Here is a 25,146-nt window from a genome sequence, read left to right on the forward strand (position 1 = left end):
AAACACTTAGTCACTAACAAGGTAAGAACAATCCTAAAAGGTAGGCCTACATTGAGCTCTTTCACCCTCATGCTATTTGACACTGAAAACCAGACTGACATTTAACCACTTCCTGAGAATGCAGAAATAAGACGTTACAGAGATTTGATACCTGCAACCAAGGCTGGCAAGATGCATGCTATTACCTTAATTTACACCATGTCCTCCACAAATACAGAATTTCATAAATGAAAATATTCAAGTATATCAAACTGACTCTGTACTTATCCCCTTCTCCTTTGGAGTGCAGAAAGTGCTTGCTCATCTCTTGAGTTAGCATAGATACAGGGTTATCCACCTTTGGAAAATAATGATTATACAAAATAAATCAATAGTTATTTATCACAGCAAGTGTTTCCCATCTTTTCATACAGTCTTGCAGGGGGTCAACAGAAGTTGAAGTACCTGGATGTTAAAGTGATCCAGAATGGCCAAAAGTTCATCCTTCTTCGCAGACACAAGATGACCTGCAAGACAAAGTACATTATTATGTGCTCATACTACATCTACTGTTCAGTGAATCACTTTTTGAAATATAGCCTAATGTTAAGATCCAGAATAAACTATGTAGATTGATTTTAAAGGGTGTTTTGCACTAAAGTGTCAGGCACATATCTCAGATCCATAGGCGTGTTTGAATGAAGGGCCCATTTACAGAGTGTTAAGCCATACATTCTTATTACATTAATTACCTGCTTTGCTCTTGAGCTTGTAGGTCCTCATGCCCTCACGGGTTATCTTGAGGTCTACTATGATAGCCTGGCCGAACACTTCTGGCTTGTAGGCATCCCTGCCCTTGTTACGCAGTGTTATGGAGACATCAGCTGAACTGGGAGAGCAGAGGGACACAAACAGGGTTGCAATATTACTCATATATGACAGTAGGATAAACTTGGCACTTTCACATGCATTATTAAAATGGGGCAGATGGCATAGTTAACACATTAGGGAGCGGGAAGTCTGTAGCCACTGACATTTACGGTTTGTCACAAACTCTTGAATCTCTTGCGACACGTTTTATTGTATGGAAATTCCTAAGGGAAATAATAGTTACTCTTGCAAGGATGCCAGATGTATGTTAACACTAATCTCCATTTACAAAGGTTTACTGCCTGAGGTAAGTGACCATGCTTCCAACAGACATCTGGAACCAGTCTTTCAAGGCAGAAATAGTCCCCAAAGACAAGGGAGTGTGTAAATACAATCAGGGAACATGAGTACCTCTCTCCTTCCTTCACAAATCCCTTCAGGGAGGACCCTCTGTTTGTGGTTGTAGCTTTCCCTCCCAGGCCCACCATAAGAGCTGTGAGGACAGCACTCTTTCCACCTGTCCGTCGTTTAGAAACACAATATCAGACACAGAACCACAGCACTGAAATCTTAGAGCATCATCATTGGATCAATACTGAAAAAAACATGCGATAGAGTAACAGGTGGAGACACTATACAAACAATCTATAATCAGTCAACAATTAAACCATCTTGAGAGTAAAAAAAAATAAAAAAATAAAAATTGTTTTAAGAGTCAGGAAGAAGAAGTGGTGGAACTCACTTCCATTGTTGCCGACAACAAAGTTGACATTGGACCCAAACGCAAATGGCCCCAGCAGAGAGTGGCACATAAAGTTCTTCAGGGAGATGCTCTCCACTATGCCCACCTCTCCAACAGTCTGCAACAAGACAAAGCAAAGATGTAACAGTAAATCCTAATGTTTTAATATGGAGGCACAGTAAGGTTTCAGTTACATCAGGTCATTGATTATTTCCCTTTTAATAAAAGATATAATAGCAGATTCTGCAGACTGTCAGTGTCGTCACTCCTGCTGTTGTGACTGAAATATGTCAGGCAAATTGAGAATGAAATAGGCTCAATTTGCCTGACATATTTCAAATCACAACAATAAATTACAACTAGGCTTGGGCAGTATACAGTATATACAGTGCATTCGTAAAGTATTCAGACCCCTTCCCCCTTTTAAACATTTTGTTATATTACAGCCCTATTCTAAAAGGGATTAAATTAAAACAATTCCTCAATCTACACACAATATCCCATAATGAAAAAGCGAAAACAGTTTTTTGTAATTATTGCACATTTATTAAAAATAATACCCAGAAATACCTTATTTACATAAGTATTCAGAACCCTTGCTATGAGACTGGAAATTGAGCTCAGGTGCATCCTGTTTCCAATGATCATCCTTGAGATGTTTCTACAACTTGATTGGAGTCTACCTGTGGTAAATTCAATTGGTTGGACGTGATTTGGAAAGGCACACACCTGTCTATATAAGGTCTCACAGTTGACTGTGCATGTCAGAGCAGAAATCAAATGATGAGGTCAAAGGAATTGTCCATAGAGCTCTGAGACAGGATTGTGTCAAGGCACAGATCTGAGGAAGGTTACCAAAACATTTCTGCAGCATTGAAGGTCCCCAAGAACACAGTGACCATCATTCTTAAATGGAAGAAGTTTGGAACCAACAAGACTCTTCATAGAGCTGGCCACCTGTCAAAACTGAGCAAATAGGGGAGAAGGGCCTTGGTCAGGGAGGTGACCAAGAACCCGCTGGTCACTATGAGAGAGCTCCAGTAAAAGGCACATGAAAGCCAGCTTTAGAGTTTGCCAAAAGGCACCTAGGACTTTCTGACCATGACAAACAAGATTCACTGGTCTGATGAAACCAAGATTGAACTCTTTGGCCTGAGTGCCAAACGTCACGTCTGGAGGAAACCTGGCACCATCCCTATGGTGAAGCATGGTGGTGGAAGCATCATGCTGTGGGAATGTTTTTCAGCGGCAGGGACTGGGAGACCAGTCAAGATCGAGGCAAAGATGAACGGAGCAAAGTACTGAGAGATCCTTGATGAAAACCTGACAGTGCTCAGGACCTTAGACTGGGGTGAAGGTTCACCTTCCAACAGGAGAAACGACCCTAAGCACACAGCCAAAACAACACAGGAGTGGCTTCGGGACAAGTCTCTGAATGTCCTTGAATGGCCCAGCCGGAGTCCAGACTTGAACCCAATCGAACATCTCTGGAGACCTGAAAATAGCTTTGCGGCGACGCTCCCCATCCAAACTGACAGAGCTTGAGAGGATCTGCAGAGAAGAATGGGAGAAACTCCCTAAATACAGGTGTGCCAAGCTTGCAGCGCCATACCCAAGAAGACTCGAGGCTGCAATCGCTGCCAAAGGTGCTTCAACAAAGTACTGAGTAAAGGGTCTAAATACTTATGTAAATGTATATTTCCTGTTTTTTTTAAACATACATTTCTAAAAACCTGTTCTTGCTTTGTCATTATGGGGTATTGTGTGTAGATTGATGAGGAAAACAATATATTTAATCAGTTTTAGACTAAGGCTGTAATGTAACAAATGTGGAAAAAGTCAAGGGGTCTAAATACTTTCCGAATGCACTGTACCGTGGCAACGCCACTGCTTATAACTAATAAAGTTAAATAAAGGTTAAATAAAAAACTATAAGTTAACTAAGATGTGCCAAATAAATTAACCAGATCAGGGCTGCAGCTATGCATTTAGTTTGATAACTTGTTAGCTAAGTAGCTAGATGGCAAGGTCAAGTTTCTTGGTTACAGCTGAGACGGCCAAGATCCCTGCTGTCTAAATTTGTTCGTTTTTTTTTAATTTTTACATTAGGAAAGAAATAGCGCCCCTTGTTTTGGTACAGGAACGGCACTGTATGAAGGTATAACAATCTGGATACCGCACATGAGCACAACCCTAGACTGACAGTGACAACTCCAGTCTACTCTTATAAAGGTCTCAAATCAATTAAATGTACAGTAGCTAACTTAGATACCGTATGCGATCCTAGTGGCACAGGGGGTTGGCTGGGACCCACTTCATTATCTTCATCATGAACCTCTGTGGATCTGACTCTCTTGTGTGGGCTCTCTCCAATTGAGTTGCTCTTCCTCTTAGACATCTTCTTATACACCCTGTATAACACAGACATTAGAAAACCATCGTCAGAAATGTAACAGTTAACTAGCTAGAACTTCTTTGCTAACGTTAGCTACACTTAGCTAGCTAGTAAGTTACTAATATTAGCTCATAGAGATAGATAGAGGACTCATCTTTGTGTTTGTGAGATTTAAAGTAGATTATTGTATTCTTCACGATTGGCTGAACCCTCCTGATGAACCTGATTGGACATGACTCCAAAAGGGTTACCAGGAGGGATCAGCCAATAAAGTTGGAAGTCCCACCCGGTTGACAACATTAAAATGGTGGAGGCGCTGCCCCAATGCTAAAATGGAATTTTGGCCACTAGAGGACTCTATCATTCTCTATGAATTAGCTAGCGAACTAGCAACCCGGTAACGTTAACTAGCTAACGTTTGCTAACAAATCAATTCTTACCTGTGAAGACCTCTGTCGGTAAATGAGCAGGCAAAGTTTTTAAATAAACATATCCACAAAAGTGACTTTGGTAGCTAGCTATGCAATGCTTATCGGCGAATTTTGGAGGTAGCTAGATATCGAAAGACATACAGCTTGTATGTAAAGTGACGTTATCCACTCAGCTGTTCACTGGATTCCGCGCGCAACGTCAAAAAAATGAAGGACAGCAGCGTGCTGCGCCATCGATGTCGTCTCGCGTGTTCATTCGCTGACACTACCACCGGAAGTAAGGAGGTTGGATTCAGAAGCGTGTTTGTTTTAGCAGGAAGTGCTGCTAAATTAAAGAACTAAGTGATCAACAAATTGCATTTCTTGTGAAATACTGCACATTTATCATTTTTTTACTTTTTACTTATTAAAAAGGTAAACAACGATTTGCGCGATGGGTGTGCACGACCTGTGGTCCATTCTGGGACCGGTTCGGGAGTCGGTGCCGTTGTACAGCCTCACCGGAAAGACCCTGGCCGTGGACCTTAGCCTGTGGGTCTGCGAGGCCCAGCACGTCCAAGCAATGATGGGGAAAGTCACCAAACCTCACCTCCGGTAATATGTGCAGAAATTGCCAAATGCACATGTTTTTTTAAATTAAACTCTGACACTGAGGCATAGGCATTCAAACCTGATCCTATTTCACATTATGTATCTGAAACAGCCGACCTTATTACTCATTTGCACTATATATGTGCAAGATACATCAATCGGGCGACTTACTAATGGTCTGCTGTTTCAAAATTAAATCCCTTTTATGCAGAGGAACAACAACACTCTGTAATGAGAATTATGGATATTATTACTCTCTTTCAGGAATCTGTTTTTCAGAGTTTCCTCTCTCACACTGATGGGGGTAAAGCTAGTTTTTGTCATGGAGGGAGAGGCCCCCAAACTCAAAGCAGAGACCATGAGCAAGAGGACAGACATGAGATTTGGGGGGTTCGACAAGTCAGCCCCTAAAAAACAAACTGCAAAGACCACCAACAGGGGTCGCTTCAATGCTGTGCTGAGAGAGGTGGGTGGCTGGGATGATGTGCATCAGTCAGATGCAGTTGTTGAGAAGTAGTGGCATTTATCACCCTCATTGAATTAAAGCTGTGTGTGTGTGTGTGTGTGTGTGTCTTTCTGAGTGGCTGTGTGTGTAGCTTCGTATCCATACAACATGTGTAGAGAGGCATAAGTAAGTATTATGCATGTGTTTTTAAGAGATAATCTGTGTGCACCCACTACCCATCTCTCTCTTCCCTCCAGTGTGCAGAGATGCTGGACTGTCTGGGTGTCCCCTGGGTGACAGCGGCAGGGGAGGCCGAGGCCATGTGTGCCTTTCTGGATGCCCAGGGCCTGGTGGACGGCTGCATCACCAACGATGGGGACGCTTTTCTCTACGGAGCACAAACTGTCTACAGAAACTTCAACATGAACACCAAGGTAATGCGTTTGTTTATTTCAATTAGGTATGTAACATCTCATTTGTAAGGGGTGTGACATTGAATTGAGAAGTATTCAAACTTATGATTTAGTTAATGAACCAATCTCTAAATGCTGTACTTGTAGGTTTCTGTTGTCTGAATGCTCAAGAAAATAATCCCTGCTGTATCATTCCCGCTGTTGTAGGATCCACAGGTGGATTGTTACAGGACTTCTAGGGTGGAGACAGAGCTGCAGCTAGCCAGGGAGACACTCGTGGGTCTGGCCATCCTTCTGGGCTGTGATTATATTCCTAAGGTATGGGGGAGGGGGACTGCTAATGTCTAGATCGGCTTCTAGGGGTGAAAACACGCATATATACAAAATTACTTTTTTGTTTTTGTTACTATGCCATGTTTTGTTTTCTTACTACAAGGGTATACCAGGAGTTGGGAAAGAGCAAGCTCTAAAACTCATACAGACACTGAAAGGGCAAACACTTTTACAACGGTAAGAAACTAAAAATATTAAACATTATTTTTCTTTCACCCTCCAGCACACTGATTAAAAAGTGGAGAGACAAATAGAGAAACATAAACAGTCTGTAATCCAGTAGTTTTAACTAGGTCTTATGCAAACATGTACACTCCCATATGTATTTATTTGGACAGTGAAGCTATAACTTTTATTTTGGTTCAATACTTTAGCATTTTGGATTTGAGATCAAATGTTTTATATGAGGCGACAATACAGAATGGTGATGAGGTCTTATGCAAACATGTACAGTGGGGCAAAAAAGTATCTAGTCAGCCACCAATTGTGCAAGTTCTCCCACTTAAAAAGATGAGAGGCCTGTAATTTTCTTCATAGGTACACTTCAAATATGACAGACAAAATGAGAAAAAAAATCCAGAAAATCACATTGTAGGATTTTTAATGAATTTATTTGCAAATTATGGTGGAAAATAAGTATTTGGTCACCTACAAACAAGCAAGATTTCTGGCTCTCACAGACCGGTAACTTCTTCTTTAAGAGTCTCCTCTGTCCTCCACTCGTTACCTGTATTAATGTCACCTGTTTGAAGTTGTTATCAGTATAAAAGACACCTGTCCACAACCTCAAACAGTCACACTCCAAACTCCACTATGGCCAAGACCAAAGAGCTGTCAAAGGACACCAGAAACAAAATTGTAGATCTGCACCAGGCTGGGAAGACTGAATCTGCAGTAGGTAAGCAGCTTGGTTTGAAGAAATCAACTGTGAGAGCAATTATTAGGAAATGGAAGACATACAAGACCCCTGATAATCTCCCTCGATCTGGGGCTCCACGCAAGATCTCACCCCGTGGGGTCAAAATTATCACAAGAACGGTGAGCAAAAATACCAGAACCACATGGGGGGGACCTAGTGAATGGCCTGCAGAGAAGAAGCATTTCAAGGTCCTGGAGTTGCCTAGCCAGTCTCCAGATCTCAACCCCATAGAAAATCTTTGGAGGGAGTTGAAAGTCTGTGTTGCCCAGCAACAGCCCCAAAACATCATTGCTCTAGAGGAGATCTGCATGGAGGAATGGGCCAAAATACCAGCAACAGTGTGTGAAAACCTTGTGAAGACTTACAGAAAACGTTTGACCTCTGTCATTGCCAACAAAGGGTATATAACAAAGTATTGAGAGAAACTTTTGTTATTGACCAAATACTTATTTTCCACCATAATTTGCAAATAAATTCATAAAAAATCCTACAATGTGATTTTCTGGATTTTTTGTCGGTCATAGTTGAAGTGTACCTATGATAAAAATTACAGGCCTCTCTCATCTTTTTAAGTGGGAGAACTTGCACAATTGGTGGCTGACTAAATACTTTTTTGCCCCACTGTATATGATATAACAGTCTATGCCTATCCTGTACCGTATCCTCTTTCATGACAGATTCAGCCAGTGGAGGGAGGAGGGCGTGGTTGCGCCAGAGTGGGTCCTAAAGAAGGTCCCTCACTGCCATTTGTGTTGCCATCCTGGTGAGTTACTTTGGCCCTCCGTCAAACTCACTTTAGCCCCTTGTCCTGATAAGAAGTGTAAATCAGGAGGGTGGGGAGGGGTTTCCCGGGATGACGCGACTCGCATGTGGTTGATTAAGACCAACTAAAATACTGTGATGATGAAGGCACTTACATGTGAGACGCTTTAGTTTGCTAATACGTCTTCAGCATTGTAGCGCCAAATTACAGTTAGTGTACTTAGTCGAGATCAGTATTAAATGTCTCTGTATGGTTGATCAAAGGTATCTGCTATGATTATCTGTGGCTGTAGCCTATCAGTCCAGTCACCCTGAATTGACCTCTGATTTTGTCTGTCACTCCCTTTTCGGTTACTAACCATATCCTAATAAACTATTACCATTGTTATGTTCTTCTCTATCACACTCTCTTCATTCTCTCTCTTTCTCATCATACTCTTTTATCTCTTTCTCCTTCTCTCTCAGGGTCAGCCAAGGCTCACGAGCGCAGTGGCTGTGTGTTGTGTGACAGCAAGCACTTCTGTGAGCCTCAAGACTATGACTACCAGTGTCCTTGTCACTGGCACTGCTGTGAGCAGACACGACAGGCCTCTTCAACAGATGCCAGCATCAGGAAGTGAGACCATGTTTGCACCAAATTCACTCATTCCTATAATATACACATTCATAGATTACAATATTGCTTATTGATTTGAATTAAAAGGGGGAACAAACATTCATTGTTCCTTTACATATCTGAATATGGTGTTGATTTGTTTTCAGGAAAACACTGGCAAGTGATAAATTCCCTTTTACAGAGGTAAAGTAAATACAGTTATTATCTTAAGTTATTGAATCTGTGTAATATCATGTGTAAAGTATACAAGCCAAGATAAGGATGTCATTTCATGTATGGACATTTTGCATTTCAGATCATAAATGAATTTCTGGTAGACAAAGACAAGCCTGTCCACAATTTCAAATGGAGGAAACCGAACATGCTATTAATGCAGGTAGTCATTCAACAATGTACTTTGATTAAAATAAGTGGTCATTCTTAACAGATGCAATTAATAAATCATGTATTGCCTAATTTATCTCTTAGTCAAATAACTAGTAATATATTTTTTTGTGTTTTGTGATCCAGAACTTTGCGTACAATAAGATGTTGTGGCCTAAACACTATACCAGTGAGAAGGTTCTGGTCCTGATGACGTACACTGAGCTGATGAACAGAAAACATGGAAGAGCGACGTCGTCTCTGATAAAACCTCTACGGTACGGTCCAATTCACACTCCAATGGACCTCTTTGAGTGTAAAAATGGAAGTTACTCACTGTGGCTATAAATGTGTCACAATAATACATGTTCAATTGTATTTTAAAATCCTCCCTGTTAACAGTATATGGAAGCCAAGAGTAAGGAATGCAATCGCCAGCTTTGAAATCATCTGGAGTAAGCCAGGTCAGTTTGAACAAATGAAACAGTCCTTCCTATGAAGCCTTCCATTTTCAAAAAATGGTATGTTTATGAATGAGGGATGTTCCTTCTCTTTATATTATCATCATTGCCCCCATTGTTATTGTTCTATGATAGTTCCTGTGTTTTTTTGTATTGTACTCTCCAAGCCAACTGAATCACACTTTTCCAAACCTCTTATTACCATGTACCTGTTTGATGTACTGTATTCCTGTTATGACATCAGAGTTGCGTCAGTAAGGATTGGGGTGATAGTCTTGTGTTGACCTATGCAGAGTCTCTTTAAACCTGGCCTTCTCTGCCTGTCTCCATGTTGTCTGTTAGTGACTTGTTGTGAGGTGGGGTTCAGAGGGGGGTAGAGGTGACAGAACAGCCACAACACCATCAGGTGCTAAAATGGCTTCCTTCCGGGCTGGGAAAACTGTCATATCAAAGTGTGTGTGTGTGTGTGTGTGTGTGTGTGTGTCCCACTAACAACTTCAGCTGATATTTCAGTCCTCTATGGGCCTGAGCTAACTATTGAAATACCATCCCCAAATCCGTATTATTATTATTATTTTGAGGGGGGTGGGGTTGGCATCTGTATGGTGATTCAGCAGACGATACATTTTACACAAAAGAGTGGGTCAAATTTTAATGTTTGAAATGTTTCACATATTTTTTTGTCTGTAAAAAAAATGTCATTTTGTTTCCTCCATGATATCCTCCCTGCAGATCACTATGTGTTTTCTGAGGACCACCCTGAGGACAGTCAGGACGAGGTGAGGACGGTGGAGGAAGAGGCTCTGTTCCGCCTGGCCTACCCACATGTGGTGGAGCTGTACCTCAGGGAGAAGGCTGAGAACAAGACCAAGAGTAAGGTCAACATATTATGGCTGGAGAACATAATATATTCTGCTTACATTTAATTCAGATTAAATAACCTTATGTTATTGATATGAAAATACAATGAATGTTAATTCATTTTAAATGATTGACATTCTGATCTGATATTGACTGACAATAACATATTGATATACTTTATTGAGGTCAAATTATACCTTGTTTTTAAAACCGTATTCAATTTGTCCTTGGGGAGAAACGGGACGCCCCTAAACTTAACAGGCCCAACGACTGCTCACTACTTAGCTCAGACAGGGTGTGGATCAAAGGCACCTGGAGCTTTGCGATGTTTTTCAGAGTCTCTCTTATAGGGCCTCTGACACCTGGACATGCAGAGTATGGCAGCTCCGCTCCCTCACATCAAGGCTTTGATGCACCAGAGGTGTCTGTCACACAGGAGCTGCTGTCACTTTAGACAGGTTGGGGCTGGCTCCCCCTGTAGCTCAGAGCTGTAGAGCAGGGGTTCCCACAGTAGACTGGGTAGCCCCAACCAAGGGTACTTGGACTTGAGGAGACACTATTATGGTGGATTTTGTATCTAGCCATTTTGTCTCTTATATTTTATGCATTTTATTTTCAGAGAAGAAACCAAAGGGTAAGAAAGACAAGCCTTCGGATCACTGTGATGTTTCTGACCTCCTGGCCAAGATGTCTTTGCACAGTTCCATTGCTGACAACAACACCCAACAACCCTCTGCCGTGGCAGCAGCACTGACCATTACAACAAGTAACAACTCAGTGTGGGTCCTGGAGGGTCCAGAGTCAGAGTCTCCAAAAAAGCATCTGGATCCTGGTAAAGACCATCCCCGCTTAGAAGTACGTCTTGGAGCTCAGATACAGGAAGTGATGTCACCTCCGTCTTTCACTTCCTCTGGGAAGATTCCAGAAGCAGCGGCCTCCTCTCCGTCTGTTTCCGTGGTGATGGATGCTCTTCACCTGAGTGACATCGACTGGGAGTCTCAGTCATTCACGTCCTCCCCGCCCCCACAGGCTGTTGGCGCTCGCACTGCCACTGACCCCAAGTCACTCCAAACCACAAATGATAGTGTTGAAGAAAGGATCACAAAACTGGGCCCCTCTACTGATCTCAGAGCAGCAGAGGCCGTACCAGGGCCATGTTATGCAGAGTGTTCGCTGAGGGACAGGGTCCTAATGAGAAACACATGCAAGTCTGTGAACATGGCGGACAATGATGACGTCACCATCATACACGTAAACTCCCAGTCAGCAGCACCCCCTGATTTAATTGATTCTAACAACAGTGGCCCCAAGCCAATGGCACTGATACCCATTAAAAGCAGCAATGCTTCCAAGCCATCAGAACAGCCGCTGGTGTATGGCAAGAAAGCCACACTTGTTGATAAGGACCAGAGCATTGCATTGCTCCATAAGCCTCAACCTGCTCATCACATCTCAAAACCTATCTCATTGAACTCAACACAAACAAGCCCAGTCACAGCAACACAAACAGGCCCAGTAACAGCAACACAAACACAAGGGGCTAAACAACATGGTGCCGGTGAACCAAAGCCTCCACAGAAGTACAGATTCGTAAAGAAGGCCATATCATCTTCTTCCGCTCTGCCACAAAGGAGCCACTCTGAACCTAGCGACACACAGCCTGGTCGGGATGACAGGAACATGAAGTCACATCAAGAAACCAAGAAGAGTGTGTGTGCCAGAGTGTGTTCATCGAGTGAGGACAGTGACACAGTGAACCAGTGTCGGGGAGGAGGGCAGAGCAGGGCCAAAGTCAAACCCAAAAGCAGGCACAGGTGCCAATACCTCACAGACTACTCACTGAAACCCACCTCCAAACCCAGCACCTCTACAAAGGCAGCCTGGGACACAGTGACAGCCCAGCCCCTCAGGCCTAGAGCTATGTCTGCCAGTATGGGTGAACAACCAATACGAGGCAGCTCTGTGTCTACCATAGGGAAGTGCCAGGATGTTCATCCAATTAGAGTTGATGATGACATTGTGTTCATTCCAAGCCCCGTTTCCCCAGTGACTATGTCTGATGGTGATGACTCAGTGATTTGCAGCAAGAGCCCACTGCCATTGGCAGAGAGGGTGAAGCTGAAGTTCCTGAAATGAGTGATGTGATATACCAGAGGTGTTAGGACAGAAAAAAAGAAATACTATTTCCTAATATTATTATTTAATAGTATTCTATCACAACTTTATCTAGTTTGTTCAGTAAGTGTATTTTTAACCTTTGATATTGGCCTTTCCTTTTGTCTTCTATGCACACAATTGTAGTTTTCTGCTGCTATATCTTTAATGGACTTACAGTAGGAGATGGAGAAATATTTTACTCATGCAGTTAGGGAGAGGGCATGTAGAAATGCTCATGTTCTGTGATAATGTTTTATTTTTATAAAACCCTATACTTTTCAATGTTTTTCTGTATTTATTTTGAATATTCCACAGCTCTCATGTAATGATTGGACTACTAAGGTACTGATGCAAATGCACAAAATGTAAGTTTGGACAACAAGGCTCTCCAAATGGAAGAGACAATCATTGACCAAATAAAGGTACAATAACTTTTATACCTTCGTTTGCGCAAAGGTCGAGCTTTTGTAAGCGAATGAAAGTAGCATCACCGTACTAATAACCACATAAACTTCCCGACGTGTTGCTTCCTATAGCAGGCAGAGGGGCGCAAAGGTTCTCGCCCGTCAGTGACCCACCAGCAGTAGAGCGCGGTTTTATGACCTGGCACGTTTTGCTCCCCCTTGATCATTAGTGAGCCGTTACACACCTATTCAGACATGAAAGAGCTGCCAGGTTAGTGTGTTTTACTCAGCCCTGATGACAGCTGCATCCTCCTTGCTCGTGCGTATTGGCATGCATCGATTTCAGACAGCAGGACTTTATTGGCTAGGCTAATTTGTTGATAATACTTCCTCCTAATGGACAAATATAAGTAATTTCTAAACATTTACTTAGTTATTCTCTGAAGATTTAGCTTCACGTTGCGTAAAAATTATGTTTCTTTCAGGTTTCACTTTCTATCTGTCATTGTCTACCTCACACAGACACATTAGCACCGTTATATACTTAACAAAAATGTAAACGCAACATGCAACCATTTCTACGATTTTACTGAGTTACAGTTCATATAAGGAAATCAGTCAATTTAAATAAATTCATCAGGCCCTAATCTATGGATTTCAAATGACTGGGCAGGAGCGCAGCCATGGGTGGACCTGGGAGGGCATAGGCCCACCCACTTGGGAACCAGGCCCAGCCAATCAGAATAAGTTCCCCAGAAAGGGGCTCTATTATATAGACAGAAATACTCCAGATGTTTCATCAGCTGTCTGGGTGGCTCGTCTCAAATAACCCTGCAGGTGAAGGAGGTCCTGGGCTGGCATGGTTACATGTGGTCTGTGGTTGTGAGGGCAGTTGGGCATACTGCCAAATTCTCTAAAACAATGCTGGAGGCGGCTTTTGGTAGAGAAATTAACATTCTATGGCAACAGCTCGAGTGGACATTCCTGCAGTCAGCATGCCAATTGCACGCTTCCTCAAAACTTGAGACATCTGTGGCATTGTGTTGTGTAACAAAACTGCACATTTTAGAGTGGCCTGTTGCTGTCCCCAGCACAAGGTGCACCTGTGTAATTACCATGCTGTTTAATCAGTTTCTTGATATGCCACACCTGTCAAGTGGAGGGATTATCTTGGCAAAGGAGAAATGTTCGCTAAAAGGAATTTAAACAAATGTGTGCACAGAATTTGAGGGAAATAAGCCTTTTGTGCATTTCGAAAAATTCTGGGATATTTTATTTCAGCTCATGAAACATGGGACCAACACTTGACATGTTGCCTTTTTATATTTTTGTTCAGTATATAAAAAAAAGTCTTTGTCTGTTTATCTTCTAGAATTTGGAGTACACCTAGACACACGTTGCCCATCCTGTTAATGAGGTGTGAAAAGCCCAGATGTAACAATCTCCTTTCATTCCTTCATTAGAGAGATCACATCAAACTGATAATTGTTGTCGTGCCCATCTAAAGAGCCATTTCACACAAAAGAAAATCTAATTATTTTTCATTCTGTTACACATTATCCGTCTATTTCACCTTATTGGCACCTCGGTGACAACGAACGACGTCCTTCGGGTAAGTCACATTTTAGCACTTGAGTTTTCTTTGAACTTTCGCTTCAGCTGTGAACTCATAAACCACAGAGAGCTGAGTCCATATAAAACGGTTTCCCAAACCGCTTTTCAGAATTTGCTCTCCACGGAGCTGCCCGAATAGCCTATCATCGAGGTCACAGTATGGAGAGCGTGTCTGAGGATATTGCTAACATGGATTGTGACATTGAAGTTGTTACCTCAAAAATGCTTTCTGAATGGGATTGGAAGACGCAGGAAAGGGCTTTTGGGAACGGGCATGATTCTCTTGAATCCACATCACCAGAATCATCATTCGATTCAATGTGCTCTTCGCCCGAGATGTCCTCAAGCTCAACTGGGCATCAGAGATTCGGAAATGTATCCTATGGTTTAACAGGACACAGCCCAATCCCGTGCGCAACGTTGAAACAAATCAAACCGAAGATGTCGACCAAGAGACGCATGAAGGCGAGCGAGAGGGAGAAGATGCGAATGAGGAGCCTAGCAGAAGCTTTGCACCAGCTCCGCGACTACTTGCCTCCAGATTACAGTAAAAGGGGACAACCTCTGACCAAAATTCAAACTCTCAAATACACCATTGAATATATAAATGAACTTTCGGACATCCTCAACCACGCGTAATGATGTGCTGAAAGATGGCCACGTTTTAAATGATGCGTAACGGGGCCAAACTATTTGGTATTAGGTGTGGACCATTGTCAAACCTTTTGTGTTTGGAAAACTATTTTTGGTTTGTTCATTTTGATATTGGTGCATTGTGGATGATAACTTAATTTCTCATATTGTATTTAGAATTGTTCTGCCCCTCATCTGATGTAAATAATTGTTATTATGTGGGGACTTGACTTGACCATGTAATTTTCTTGTATGTGAATAGGCTATTCTTGTTTTACATTATTGACATGAATTAAACAAACATTATATACAACATGTACGTTTGGGGACAGATTAATGTTATTTTCTTTTAACTCTGTGATGTCCATCATCTTCAAATACTATGGAGAGGTTTCAAACATATATTTGAGGTTAGTATTATGCCAATATTGTCCTATATATTTGCAATGTTTTTGTCAAATGACACAGGCAAAGCATAGGTCTGCATGACATACACTGACGATACAAAACATTAAGAACACCTGCTCTTTCCATGACGTAAACGGAACAGGTGAATCCAGCTGAAAGTTATGATCCCTTATTGATGTCACTTGATAAATCCACTTCAGTCAGTGGAGATTAATGGGGGGGGGGGGGGGGTACAGGTTAAATAAGGCTTTTCAAGCCTTGAGACAATTGAGACATGGATTGTGTATGTGTGCCATTCAGAGGGTGAATGGGCATGACACAAAATGTAAGTGTCAAGTGTTTTGTGTCAAGAACTGCAACGCTGCTCAGTTTTTCATGCTCAATAGTTTCCCGTGTAGCTGCTCTGAGGACAAAAAGAGGGGGGGGGGGGGTGCAATTCAATGTTAGGAAGGTGTTCCTAATGTTCCTAATGTTTGTTATACTCAGTGTATATCTAATCTTTAGTCTTAGCTTTCTGTACATTTCACCAAACATTGGTTGGAAATATAAATGTTTCCTCTACCAATAACTAGATGCAAATTCCAAAACGGGTATTACAAGGACAGCGGGTTTAGCCAATCAGAAAGCGACTCTATTTCCTGTGGGCGTGACTCTCGCTACAACGTATTCTTGCCAAAAAATCTGAGCCTTAGATGTAATCGGTTCCGCTGATGCCGCCATTTCAAATCGAAATACAGGGATAGGGTATAGATAATATTTTTTTTTATGTTTTATTTGCAAATCTTTTTATATTTTCTTTTTATTTAGAGTAAGTATCTATATTTAGTTGTATTTCTGGACCTCAATAGTCTTCTAAGGTAAGCCATTGCTTCTGCATATTTTACAGCAACATCATTCTATTTATTAATTCCAGACCTCAGTATTTATCTAATATTTCCATCCAGATTTGAACAACCACTGCACCTATCTGTTTCGTTATAACTGTGATTCAGACAACCTTATCGAAGGAACGATTATAGACATGAGAAAGGTAGCCGACTTTTTAATCAGCTTTTGTTGATAAATGGAGGATATTTCCCTGTTTATATCCTCACCAAAGCACCAAGTGATGTGAGCTTTCCACAGATGATGGTACAGTGCTTTTTGAGTTTGTGAAGTCGTGCAGAAGGAACATTGTGCACTATTTCAAATAAATAAATAAAGGCTATACACATTTTCCAGTAGGACGCAAAAATAAAACATTAACCTTCGATTAATATTAGATTCTCATGGTCACAGTCTCGATGGTTGTGGGTGTAGGTAATGGCATTTGTAATCAGCTGCAGCTATGTTTAGTTTATTTCCATGACGTTTGTCAGGACATAGCCTCCTATTGCATGTAAACAATGACAACCAGTTATGTAGGCTATTGTTGGAAATAACACCATGTTTATTGACCTGTGGCAGTTATTTTGAGGGGTAATGAATTATAATCATTGAACTGCTAGTATTGAATTGACAAATGTTGTTTCCATAGGTGTCCATAACCTGAAGTTAAATGCTGAATAACTGATGTAATGTAATTTTGATGCTGGATATCATTTGTGTTTGCAGGATATAGATTAACAGATTAATGAAGAATTTATAAGATATTGGGATGAATTTCCACACAAATAAATCAGAAACTCCATGATTATCAGCTTTATATCTCCCACAATTGCCACAGTATATCACAAGCTTCTGGACAGAAAGACCCCACATCTTGCCTCCTTGAGGTATGTTGGTGCAGGCTGTTCTGGCACTCCAGGCATGTGGATTGTCCATCAGCTGTGTTGTGGTGTGTGTATTTTTATTTAACTAGGCAAGTCAGTTAAAAACAAATTCTTATTTTCAATGACGGCCTAGGAACAGTGGGTTAACTGCCTGTTCAGGGGCAGAACGACAGATTGTCAGCTCGGGGATTTGAACTTGCAACCTTCCGGTTACTAGTCCACTAGTACGCTCTAACCACTAGGCTAGCTACCCTGCCGCCCCAAAATGTATACCCCCTGTCTTCTGCCCCATAGCCTACCCCATCCCCCACTCATGCCTTTCCCCCACTCCAGCCTTGCAAGGGTGCAAGTGCTACATTTTACAATAGGCCCAGGCCTTGGCACTATAAATAATCTCTCACGACCGCCAGCTTTGGCCCCAGCTTCACTCCATGCAGCCACCGTGCCTAACTCCTAAAGCTCTCATTGGCTTAGGATTCACTCTCTCTGTGTTCGTTTGTGCAGGCTCAGTCAGTCAATGCACAACTCTGCCCAGCCATAAACTGGCACTCTCTCTACGAATGTCCAGGTTTAGGTTTCAACCATTGACTGAAAGGGATCACGACTGAAGTAGGGAACTTTCAAGCTCTTTACTCCCCCAAAGTCCATAAACACAAGCCTTAGTATGGATATCTAGATATCTAATAACCTTTAATCAAAGTCTTAGTATTGGGGGTTTCTCTGCTATACTGAACATGGATCCTGGTAACTCATCATGTCATAAGTTACCCAGAATGCTCTTGTGCTGTACTGTGTACTGTTGCTAATCAGTCCGCCTCTCCCCATCTTCAGATCTAAGAGAGAAGCTGACATTTGTCCACATCATGCTTGATTACCTTGTAGCTGTAGGCAACACTTAATTGATCTTTTCACTTATTTATTTAGTTTTAGTACTGAAAAAAATCAGTTTGTCCTTTTTTCTTCCTCCAGTGTCATCGTGATTTCTTCATTCACTGAAATCTGTTAGTTATAACTCTCAAATGTGACTTAGCAGACAGAAATATACAATAATGTTTCATGCATTGTTTTTTGCCTCTTATATTGTTATTTGGCTGACTCAAAGGTTCATTTACATAATTAAACAGGACGTTGTTGTGGTCTGTGTGTTGCTTCAAATATTTCATATTCCAACACATGTTCTGTCAAATTAAAAACCCAACAAAAATACAGTTTAGTAACATACAGTAACATTTCCTTTGTAGTAATAATTTTTTAAGATGATGAAGAGGTATGTATTTAGCAAGCATGTATTTTCTATTTCCATCCTTTAGAAATTCTATTCCTCCCAACAACAGTGTTGAAATCACCGCTTCAGTTACAATAGTTTAATAATGTGTGAGACTCCTGTAGGGTCTCTATTGTGTAGAAGCTTGTGTGGCCTATCGACATGTGACCTAATTTGAACATGTTAAAAGGCTGTCACTCTGAACAGATGGTAGATTACATGACAGCTTAAAGGCGATGACGTCCTAAAAGTGTTGTTGTACGATCGATTTACACACAATATCAAAATTACGATAGGTTGTATAATGTATAACATACCCAGAATGTATGGGGCATCTGTGTATTACATCCCATGTGAGGAGAGGTCATAGGCTCAGCTCAAGGCTAAGCTTCCAGCTCAGGTTGAAATGTTGAACTTTACGCAAACCTAGATATACTGTACAGCTATCCATGTCGTGACTATGCTTGTAAGTTAACATCAGCGGTTCTAACTGTTATAACAACTGTCATGTCACTGTTATGACAGTCTTAAAGATCTTTGAAGCAGCGTTTAAGACAGTGTAACCAAATTTCCTTCAAAGAAGACTGTGGTAACCATTGCTTTGTAATCCACTACATATTATGTCTTTCTTTCCTTGTGTTATCAGATGGATGCAGATACAGAGCAGGTGACGGACAACACAGAAACTTCCCAAAATGCATCTGAGGAGCCCATATCAGAAAACAAATCCAGGTTGGTCATGTGACTAGATCTTCTCAGGCTGCTATTGATCAGTCATCATTACCATGTAGAATGTAACACTACAGTATGTCCCTTTCTTCATCTCGACAGGGGTCGTGGTGGGTTCAAAGGGCGTGGCCAGGGGTTCCGGATTGGTCGAGGACGCATGCATGGTGGACGGGGCCTTATGATGAAAGGATTTGGCCCACCCGAACGAGGCAGGGGGGATAGAGGACGGGGTGGGGACATGAATGGGTTTGGACCCATGAGGTAAGGAACTGATGCTTCTGTATGCATGGGATGGTATCAGTGTTGTGTCAAAGCCAGGGAGCTGAATGAATGACAGGTATTCACATGCTATTTCTGGAATACATTTTCACATTTCTATTGTTTTTCCCCAATGCGTCTGACTCACACCAAATGACTCATTCTCCCATGATGCCTCTATATGCCTGCAGGAGAGGGATGGGGAGGATGCGGCCGTACCCAGACATGAGGGGCAGGAGAGGAGGGAGGGTCGCTCTGATGGGTAGGGCCGGGCCTATGGGGAGGGGCGGTCTGATGGGGAGGGGCGGTCCGATGGGGAGGGGCGGTCCGATGGGGAGGGGCGGTCCGATGGGGAGGGGTGGTCCTATGGGGAGGGGTGGTCCTATGGGAAGGGGAGGTCCTATAGGGAGAGGCGGACCTATGGGCATGGGTCCTCCTCCACCCCCACCCATGCACCTGAGAGGCCCCTACCCACCAATGCACAGGTAAAGCCTACCAGTATAGCCACATACGAGTCATTCAGTAGATAAGTTGCCATCCACAATGTTATCAAGAGTGTTCATCAGTTCATTATTGATAAACAATCATAAATCAAATCATATAATGTCCTTGGTGTTAGTTGGTGTTTTTAACTTGCTCTTGAAATCACTGAACCCTTCCCACCATAGACACGGCCCCCCTCCGCCTCCCCCCCTGGGCCACCCTGGTTTTAGAGGGCACCCCCCACACCCCAGAGGAAGAGGCATGTCCCCCGGACCCCCACGCCACTTCCACCCCAGGGGCCCCAGAGGGTAAGATGTTTATTAACATGTACATCAACCACTCACTCCATTCCTCCCTCCCTCCTTCTCTACAGCTCTGTTATAACACATACAGCTTGTCTCCTTTTTCTTCCCTATGCCCTCTAATTTTCCAAACTCTTTTTCTCAATTGATGTGAATCACATTTAATCTTCTTCGCGCTTAGCAATGGTACGGTTAATCAAATAGCATCAAATGGTGAATAACAATGGGAAAAAAAGGTTAAGGAAACATGAATAAATCCTCGTAAATCTTAAACACTGCTCAAAGTTTTGGACCCACAGTATTAAATAGTGCATGAAAGAGATTTGTGATCAACACAGTGAGTAGCTGAAAGGGGGAGACCCTCCAGTGCAGTGGAAGAGATGAGAGGGGGTACACACTGCTATCAGAGTGTACACCCTGGTGGCAGAGCACGAGAATCCAATGTGTGATTTTATCCTTTTACACAGCTACCACAATGGACCAGCTTCTCCTCCTCATCATCCCCCACCTGGCAGAGGCCAGAGGTGGCCAGGGCCCCCTGGTGGCCGACGGTTTTAACGCAGCCTGCCCAAAAATAATACAGTAACAGAGAGCTTTACAGCCTATAGCAGCGAGCCTACTGGGCTGGGGTGGCTAAACTGAGCTAAGAGCACCTTAATATGTGTCATAAAAAGAAGACCCCTTTTTAAACATCCTTATGAAACAACCTGTAGCCAAATATCTGGATATTGATATCGTATACCAGAGGAGAAGATGTGAATCAACAAGTGGACACTTAAATGCCTCAGACCTTAACAGTACAAAAAGGCATTCTCACTTTCATTGTAACTTTTGTTATTAGAAAAAAATGTGCTCTTGGTATTAGGACAAAGTTGTATAGTATTGAGAGAATAAAAATATGATAAAAAAAAAAAAAAGAGTCCCAAAGGGATGATAAATGTTGATATTCAAATCCCTTAGATGTCATGTGGTCTTGTGGTGGTCACTCTGTGAACTTTAAGGAATATCTGACCCTAATAAAAAGAGAAATTACACATTGTGTGTGAGTGAGAAAGAAAAGAAGGAGAGAAAGAAAGAGAAAGAAAGAAAGAAAGAAAGAAAGAAAGAAAAAAGAAAGAAAGAAAGAAAGAAAAAAGAAAGCAATGTGCAACAGCCCTCAAGCACCAGTTACTAGCACTAGTTTCTTACACCTTGGACCTCCCTAACTTTCCCGTTTGTTACATGGATATACTTTTGTATTACAACTTCACCAAGCAGTACACCACTACAGCAAAAGCTGTTTAGACTCACGTACACATTCTTAAGTGAAAAGACAATATTTTTCATGTCAAGTATTCATGATTATTTTACGTGACATTTTTATATGATTCATGTGCAGCTATTTTAAGTTAATGCATATTGCTATTTGGAACAATTCATGTTTGTGTTCAGCAATCTATATTGTGGAATGACTAAAGAACTTAAATTAATATTATATTGAAATAATATAATAAATATATAGTATATATACTAGCAGCATTTACAGTATATTTGAAAGCAAATTACGAAACAAGTAATTGCTTCAGTTTAGTCTAAGATACTTGCTATTCAGTGTGTTAAGTTTTGAAGTGTTATCATACGTTATACTTACTGTAACTGACATAACTTTGTGGATTTGTGGATGTACTTTTGGAAAACAGTAACAACTATGACGTAGTCGTGAAGGACAAAAATAAAAGTAAAACTTAACTGAACTGCTCTTTTTATTGTTTTTTTAAAGTCCAAGTCTGAGAGTCAACTTGACACAACATGACTGTAATTTAATAAAGAGAATGGACAACAATGTTATTATACTATAAAGTTACACAAAGTTACACAGTGGCTAGACTGCTGTTGTTATGGTAATGGTACCACTCAGACAATTGCTGAGTTATCACTGAAACACAAACAGCACATTATGAATGAATTTTTGTTGAATCAGTTTTAATGCAATTTATATTTTTGCTGCACACATACACATATATAATGCAACACTGATGCATACCTTGACATGAATGTAAGGTCACGTTGTCATATTTGCTAAGATGAAATTGGAGGACCAAGAACTCGTATGGGAAAGTCTTAACTGTAAAAATGGGTCAGGAGAGTTTGGAAATGATCACACAGAAATAAAAATATGTTATAGTCACGCTGAGGGCTGAAAGCTACAATAATGCACACCATAATTGACTTGAGAAAGCAGTGCAACTATGCAGTAATGTTATTCTGAAGAGCACTATATGCGGTAGAAATGACTTTTACACATGGAACACTCTGAATGAGCCAACAAACCCGACCAGGTGAGATTTGACCAACGGACATTCCACTCTAGAAATATACCGTACTGAAATGTTTCCTCCGTATCAATAACAACTTCCAGACAGAATTCCAATGGTAGTCTGTTTAAAAGGAGGACATTATCCCCCATAGGAGTTGTAATCGGCCAAATTCACAATGTAGAACATGCTTTAGCATCTACTACCATAGATCCCAGAGGAGGACAAGGGATTGAGTGACACAAGCACAACCCACTGTTCTATATCTTTGATAAACATTTTACATAAAATATTTGTTCTCTCTTGATTGTCATTAGTTAATCTACCCCAGTCTGTTGCAGTTGCATGTAAAGGTGGAACACCGACCTCATACATACAGTACACTTGAAACTCAAATGAGATCAAGCACAGTTTATTATCAGCATATTGTTATCTAATAAACACTGTTTTACTGGTGCCACCCTTCGAGTCATTAAAGATGATAAACACACAGATATTACAAATAAAGTGAATAATCCAGTTGTTATGGATTTATGCTGACTTTGTAGTTTTTACATGATACAATGCCTAGATACAATGCAAAGGTAATGCAGACAGTTAGAGAGAAAGATAATGAATATATGTAATCATATGGATAGACATTTATTATTAATGAACAGGACATACTGCTGACAAAATAAGCATATGGCATTACTTCTGAAAAGCAGAAAAAGTGCATACTCAATGAGTCATGTAGACACAGAGCAGGACCGCGCAGCATCTAATCCAGTACACACACAACAGTGGAGGCTGATGAGGGGAGGATGGCTCATAATAATGTCTGGAATGGAGCGGATGGAATGGCACCATGCACATGGAAACCATGGAAACCATGTGTTTGATGTATTTAATAACATTCCACTAATTCTGCTCCAGCCATTACTACGAGCCTGTCCTCCCCAATTAAGGTGCCACCAACCTCCTGTGACACACTGCTTCAGAAAAAAACAGTAGGCAGGTGTTGCACCTTTCCCCCTCTGTACATCTCTATCCCCTTCCTATGAACCAGTGCTTCTCTGCTGCCCTCTCTCCCAGTCTTCCTTTGGAATCCCCTCTGCTTTTAACAGTGATGATGACAGACTGACTGTTGTTGTCTCCAGATTGGGGATTCAGCAGACCCCAAGAATCCCCCCCCCCCCCTAAATTTGGACTCCAAATCCCTCCCCTCCCTCCCTTTGAATCTTGGAGATTCTCTTTTACAGGATGGAAATGGAGAGAAAGTCTGGAAACCGTGGTCAATCTACATTCTTTTGAAGCAGGTGAGGCAGAAAGGAAAAGGGAGAACATTGCCTATTGTTTCTGTTGTCTTTAGATTTATTTTGTAATACAGTAATGAATTGCCTTTTTTTAGGTACAACGCTATGGTATATCTTACATCCAAACATGAATGTACATAAAGGACACTGAAGCACACAAAGAGCCATAAACTAAGGTATGTTCTTAGTCAATTTGATAATTATGGTAATAATGATTACCATATGTAAATTACAGGGTTTAAGTGGGTTTTGTTAAGTGTTGATTGTTACATTCAGTCAATGGGGGAGTCGATTAATCGCGGCCGTGTAGGCATGTTTAGCATCGGCTGAAAGAAGATTTAATGGGATTAGTAACCGGCTGCCTCCCGGGCGTGAGCCAGGTGCCCTGTTCAAAACCCACGGCGCAATCGGCTCGAAACTTCGTGACGTAATTAATCACGTGTAGTAATTAGTAGGATTCTGGGATTTCCCATGCAAAAGTGATCGCTTTGGATAAAAAGGATTTATCTGCCATCCCAATGAAAAATAGTTAGAAAAATCAAACATTTATTTTATGGAAAATATGTATGTTTCTGGACGATGCACCATGCTGCCTTGTTGACAAAATGACAGAGCGGCACAGATTATTGTTCGATTTGAGAATGGCGCTCCTCCCTCCCCGCTTTCGCTCGATGACGTGACAGGCCATTACCCGGTGCCCTGCGGCTCAGCATAATTGTAATGACCCAATCCTCTATAGATTATTTAAAGGCCCAAAGCAGACGTTTTTATGTCAATGTTAAATTATTTCTGGGTAACAATTAAGTACCTTACTGTAATAGATTTCCATTCAAATTGACAAAAATAGCTTTTTAGCAAAAACTATTTCTCAAGCAAGAATTTTGCTAGGACTGTCTGGGAGTGGACTGAGTGGGGATGGGAAACTTAAAACTAGCTGTTATTGGAAGAGCTTTGGAACTCACTTTGTTATTGGTCAAGTGGCAATATGTAACTTTTTGGGCGATTACAAATTCACATAGAAATGTGAGTTATAAATCTATCAGTCTACTTGAAAGCAAGTCCAAGAAGCAGTAGAGCTGTTGTTCTATGTGAGCTATTTCTATCCTTCCCGTTCTTAAATGTTGTTTTTGTGTCTTTTACTTTTGGTTTTGTACATGAGCTTAAAACAGTTGAAACAATATTTTGGGTTTTGGAAAGTATATTCACAGCGGTTTAGATTATACTATTTTATACTGCATTTAACAAAATATAAACGCATCATGTAAAGTGTTGGTCCCATGTTTCATGAGCTGAAATAAAAGATCCCAGAAATGTGCAATACACAAAATAAATCTTATTTTTCTCAAATGTTATGTACAAATGTGTTTACATCT

At 41.4% G+C, this 25,146-nt stretch overlaps 4 protein-coding genes across 5 annotated transcripts in view; 3 read left to right on the forward strand and 1 right to left on the reverse strand.

Moving 5' to 3' along the window:
* Positions 1-4,696, reverse strand: part of LOC139407251 (structural maintenance of chromosomes protein 6) — an 18,707-nt gene extending 14,011 nt beyond the window's left edge. Inside the window, exons 1-7 of one of the 2 annotated variants that reach the window (XM_071150864.1) lie at positions 4,427-4,696; positions 3,864-4,002; positions 1,592-1,709; positions 1,261-1,366; positions 732-868; positions 445-506; positions 257-337 (exon numbers count right to left, since the gene is read on the reverse strand). In XM_071150864.1, coding sequence (XP_071006965.1) covers positions 257-337; positions 445-506; positions 732-868; positions 1,261-1,366; positions 1,592-1,709; positions 3,864-3,989 — 630 coding nt within the window. In that variant the 5' untranslated portion in view covers positions 3,990-4,002; positions 4,427-4,696. The remainder of the gene's footprint in view (positions 1-256; positions 338-444; positions 507-731; positions 869-1,260; positions 1,367-1,591; positions 1,710-3,863; positions 4,003-4,426) is intronic. The other variant, XM_071150865.1, reaches the window with a different exon arrangement.
* Positions 4,697-4,707: 11 nt separating this feature from the next.
* LOC139407255 (flap endonuclease GEN homolog 1) lies at positions 4,708-12,620 on the forward strand. Its single transcript, XM_071150873.1, has 13 exons — positions 4,708-5,011; positions 5,273-5,474; positions 5,711-5,887; positions 6,074-6,184; positions 6,303-6,376; positions 7,796-7,881; positions 8,346-8,496; positions 8,643-8,679; positions 8,792-8,872; positions 9,007-9,137; positions 9,262-9,323; positions 10,053-10,193; positions 10,801-12,620. The coding sequence occupies exons 1-13, from the start codon at positions 4,851-4,853 to the stop codon at positions 12,315-12,317; spliced, it is 2,931 nt and encodes a 976-aa protein (XP_071006974.1). The 5' UTR covers positions 4,708-4,850; the 3' UTR covers positions 12,318-12,620.
* A 1,895-nt stretch (positions 12,621-14,515) lies between these two features.
* On the forward strand, positions 14,516-14,995 carry LOC139407825 (mesogenin 1). Its single transcript, XM_071151691.1, has one exon. The coding sequence runs from the start codon at positions 14,516-14,518 to the stop codon at positions 14,993-14,995; it is 480 nt and encodes a 159-aa protein (XP_071007792.1).
* A 1,095-nt stretch (positions 14,996-16,090) lies between these two features.
* Positions 16,091-23,639, forward strand: LOC139407228 (uncharacterized). The gene is made up of 6 exons (XM_071150817.1): positions 16,091-16,254; positions 19,059-19,144; positions 19,244-19,402; positions 19,591-19,661; positions 20,068-20,190; positions 20,652-23,639. Exons 2-6 carry the CDS (start codon positions 19,059-19,061, stop codon positions 20,768-20,770), a joined length of 558 nt encoding a protein of 185 aa, XP_071006918.1. The 5' UTR covers positions 16,091-16,254; the 3' UTR covers positions 20,771-23,639.
* The last annotated feature ends 1,507 nt before the right edge of the window (positions 23,640-25,146 follow it).

This window comes from Oncorhynchus clarkii, chromosome 4 (assembly GCF_045791955.1).
Source record: "Oncorhynchus clarkii lewisi isolate Uvic-CL-2024 chromosome 4, UVic_Ocla_1.0, whole genome shotgun sequence".
NCBI lineage: Eukaryota > Metazoa > Chordata > Actinopteri > Salmoniformes > Salmonidae > Oncorhynchus > Oncorhynchus clarkii.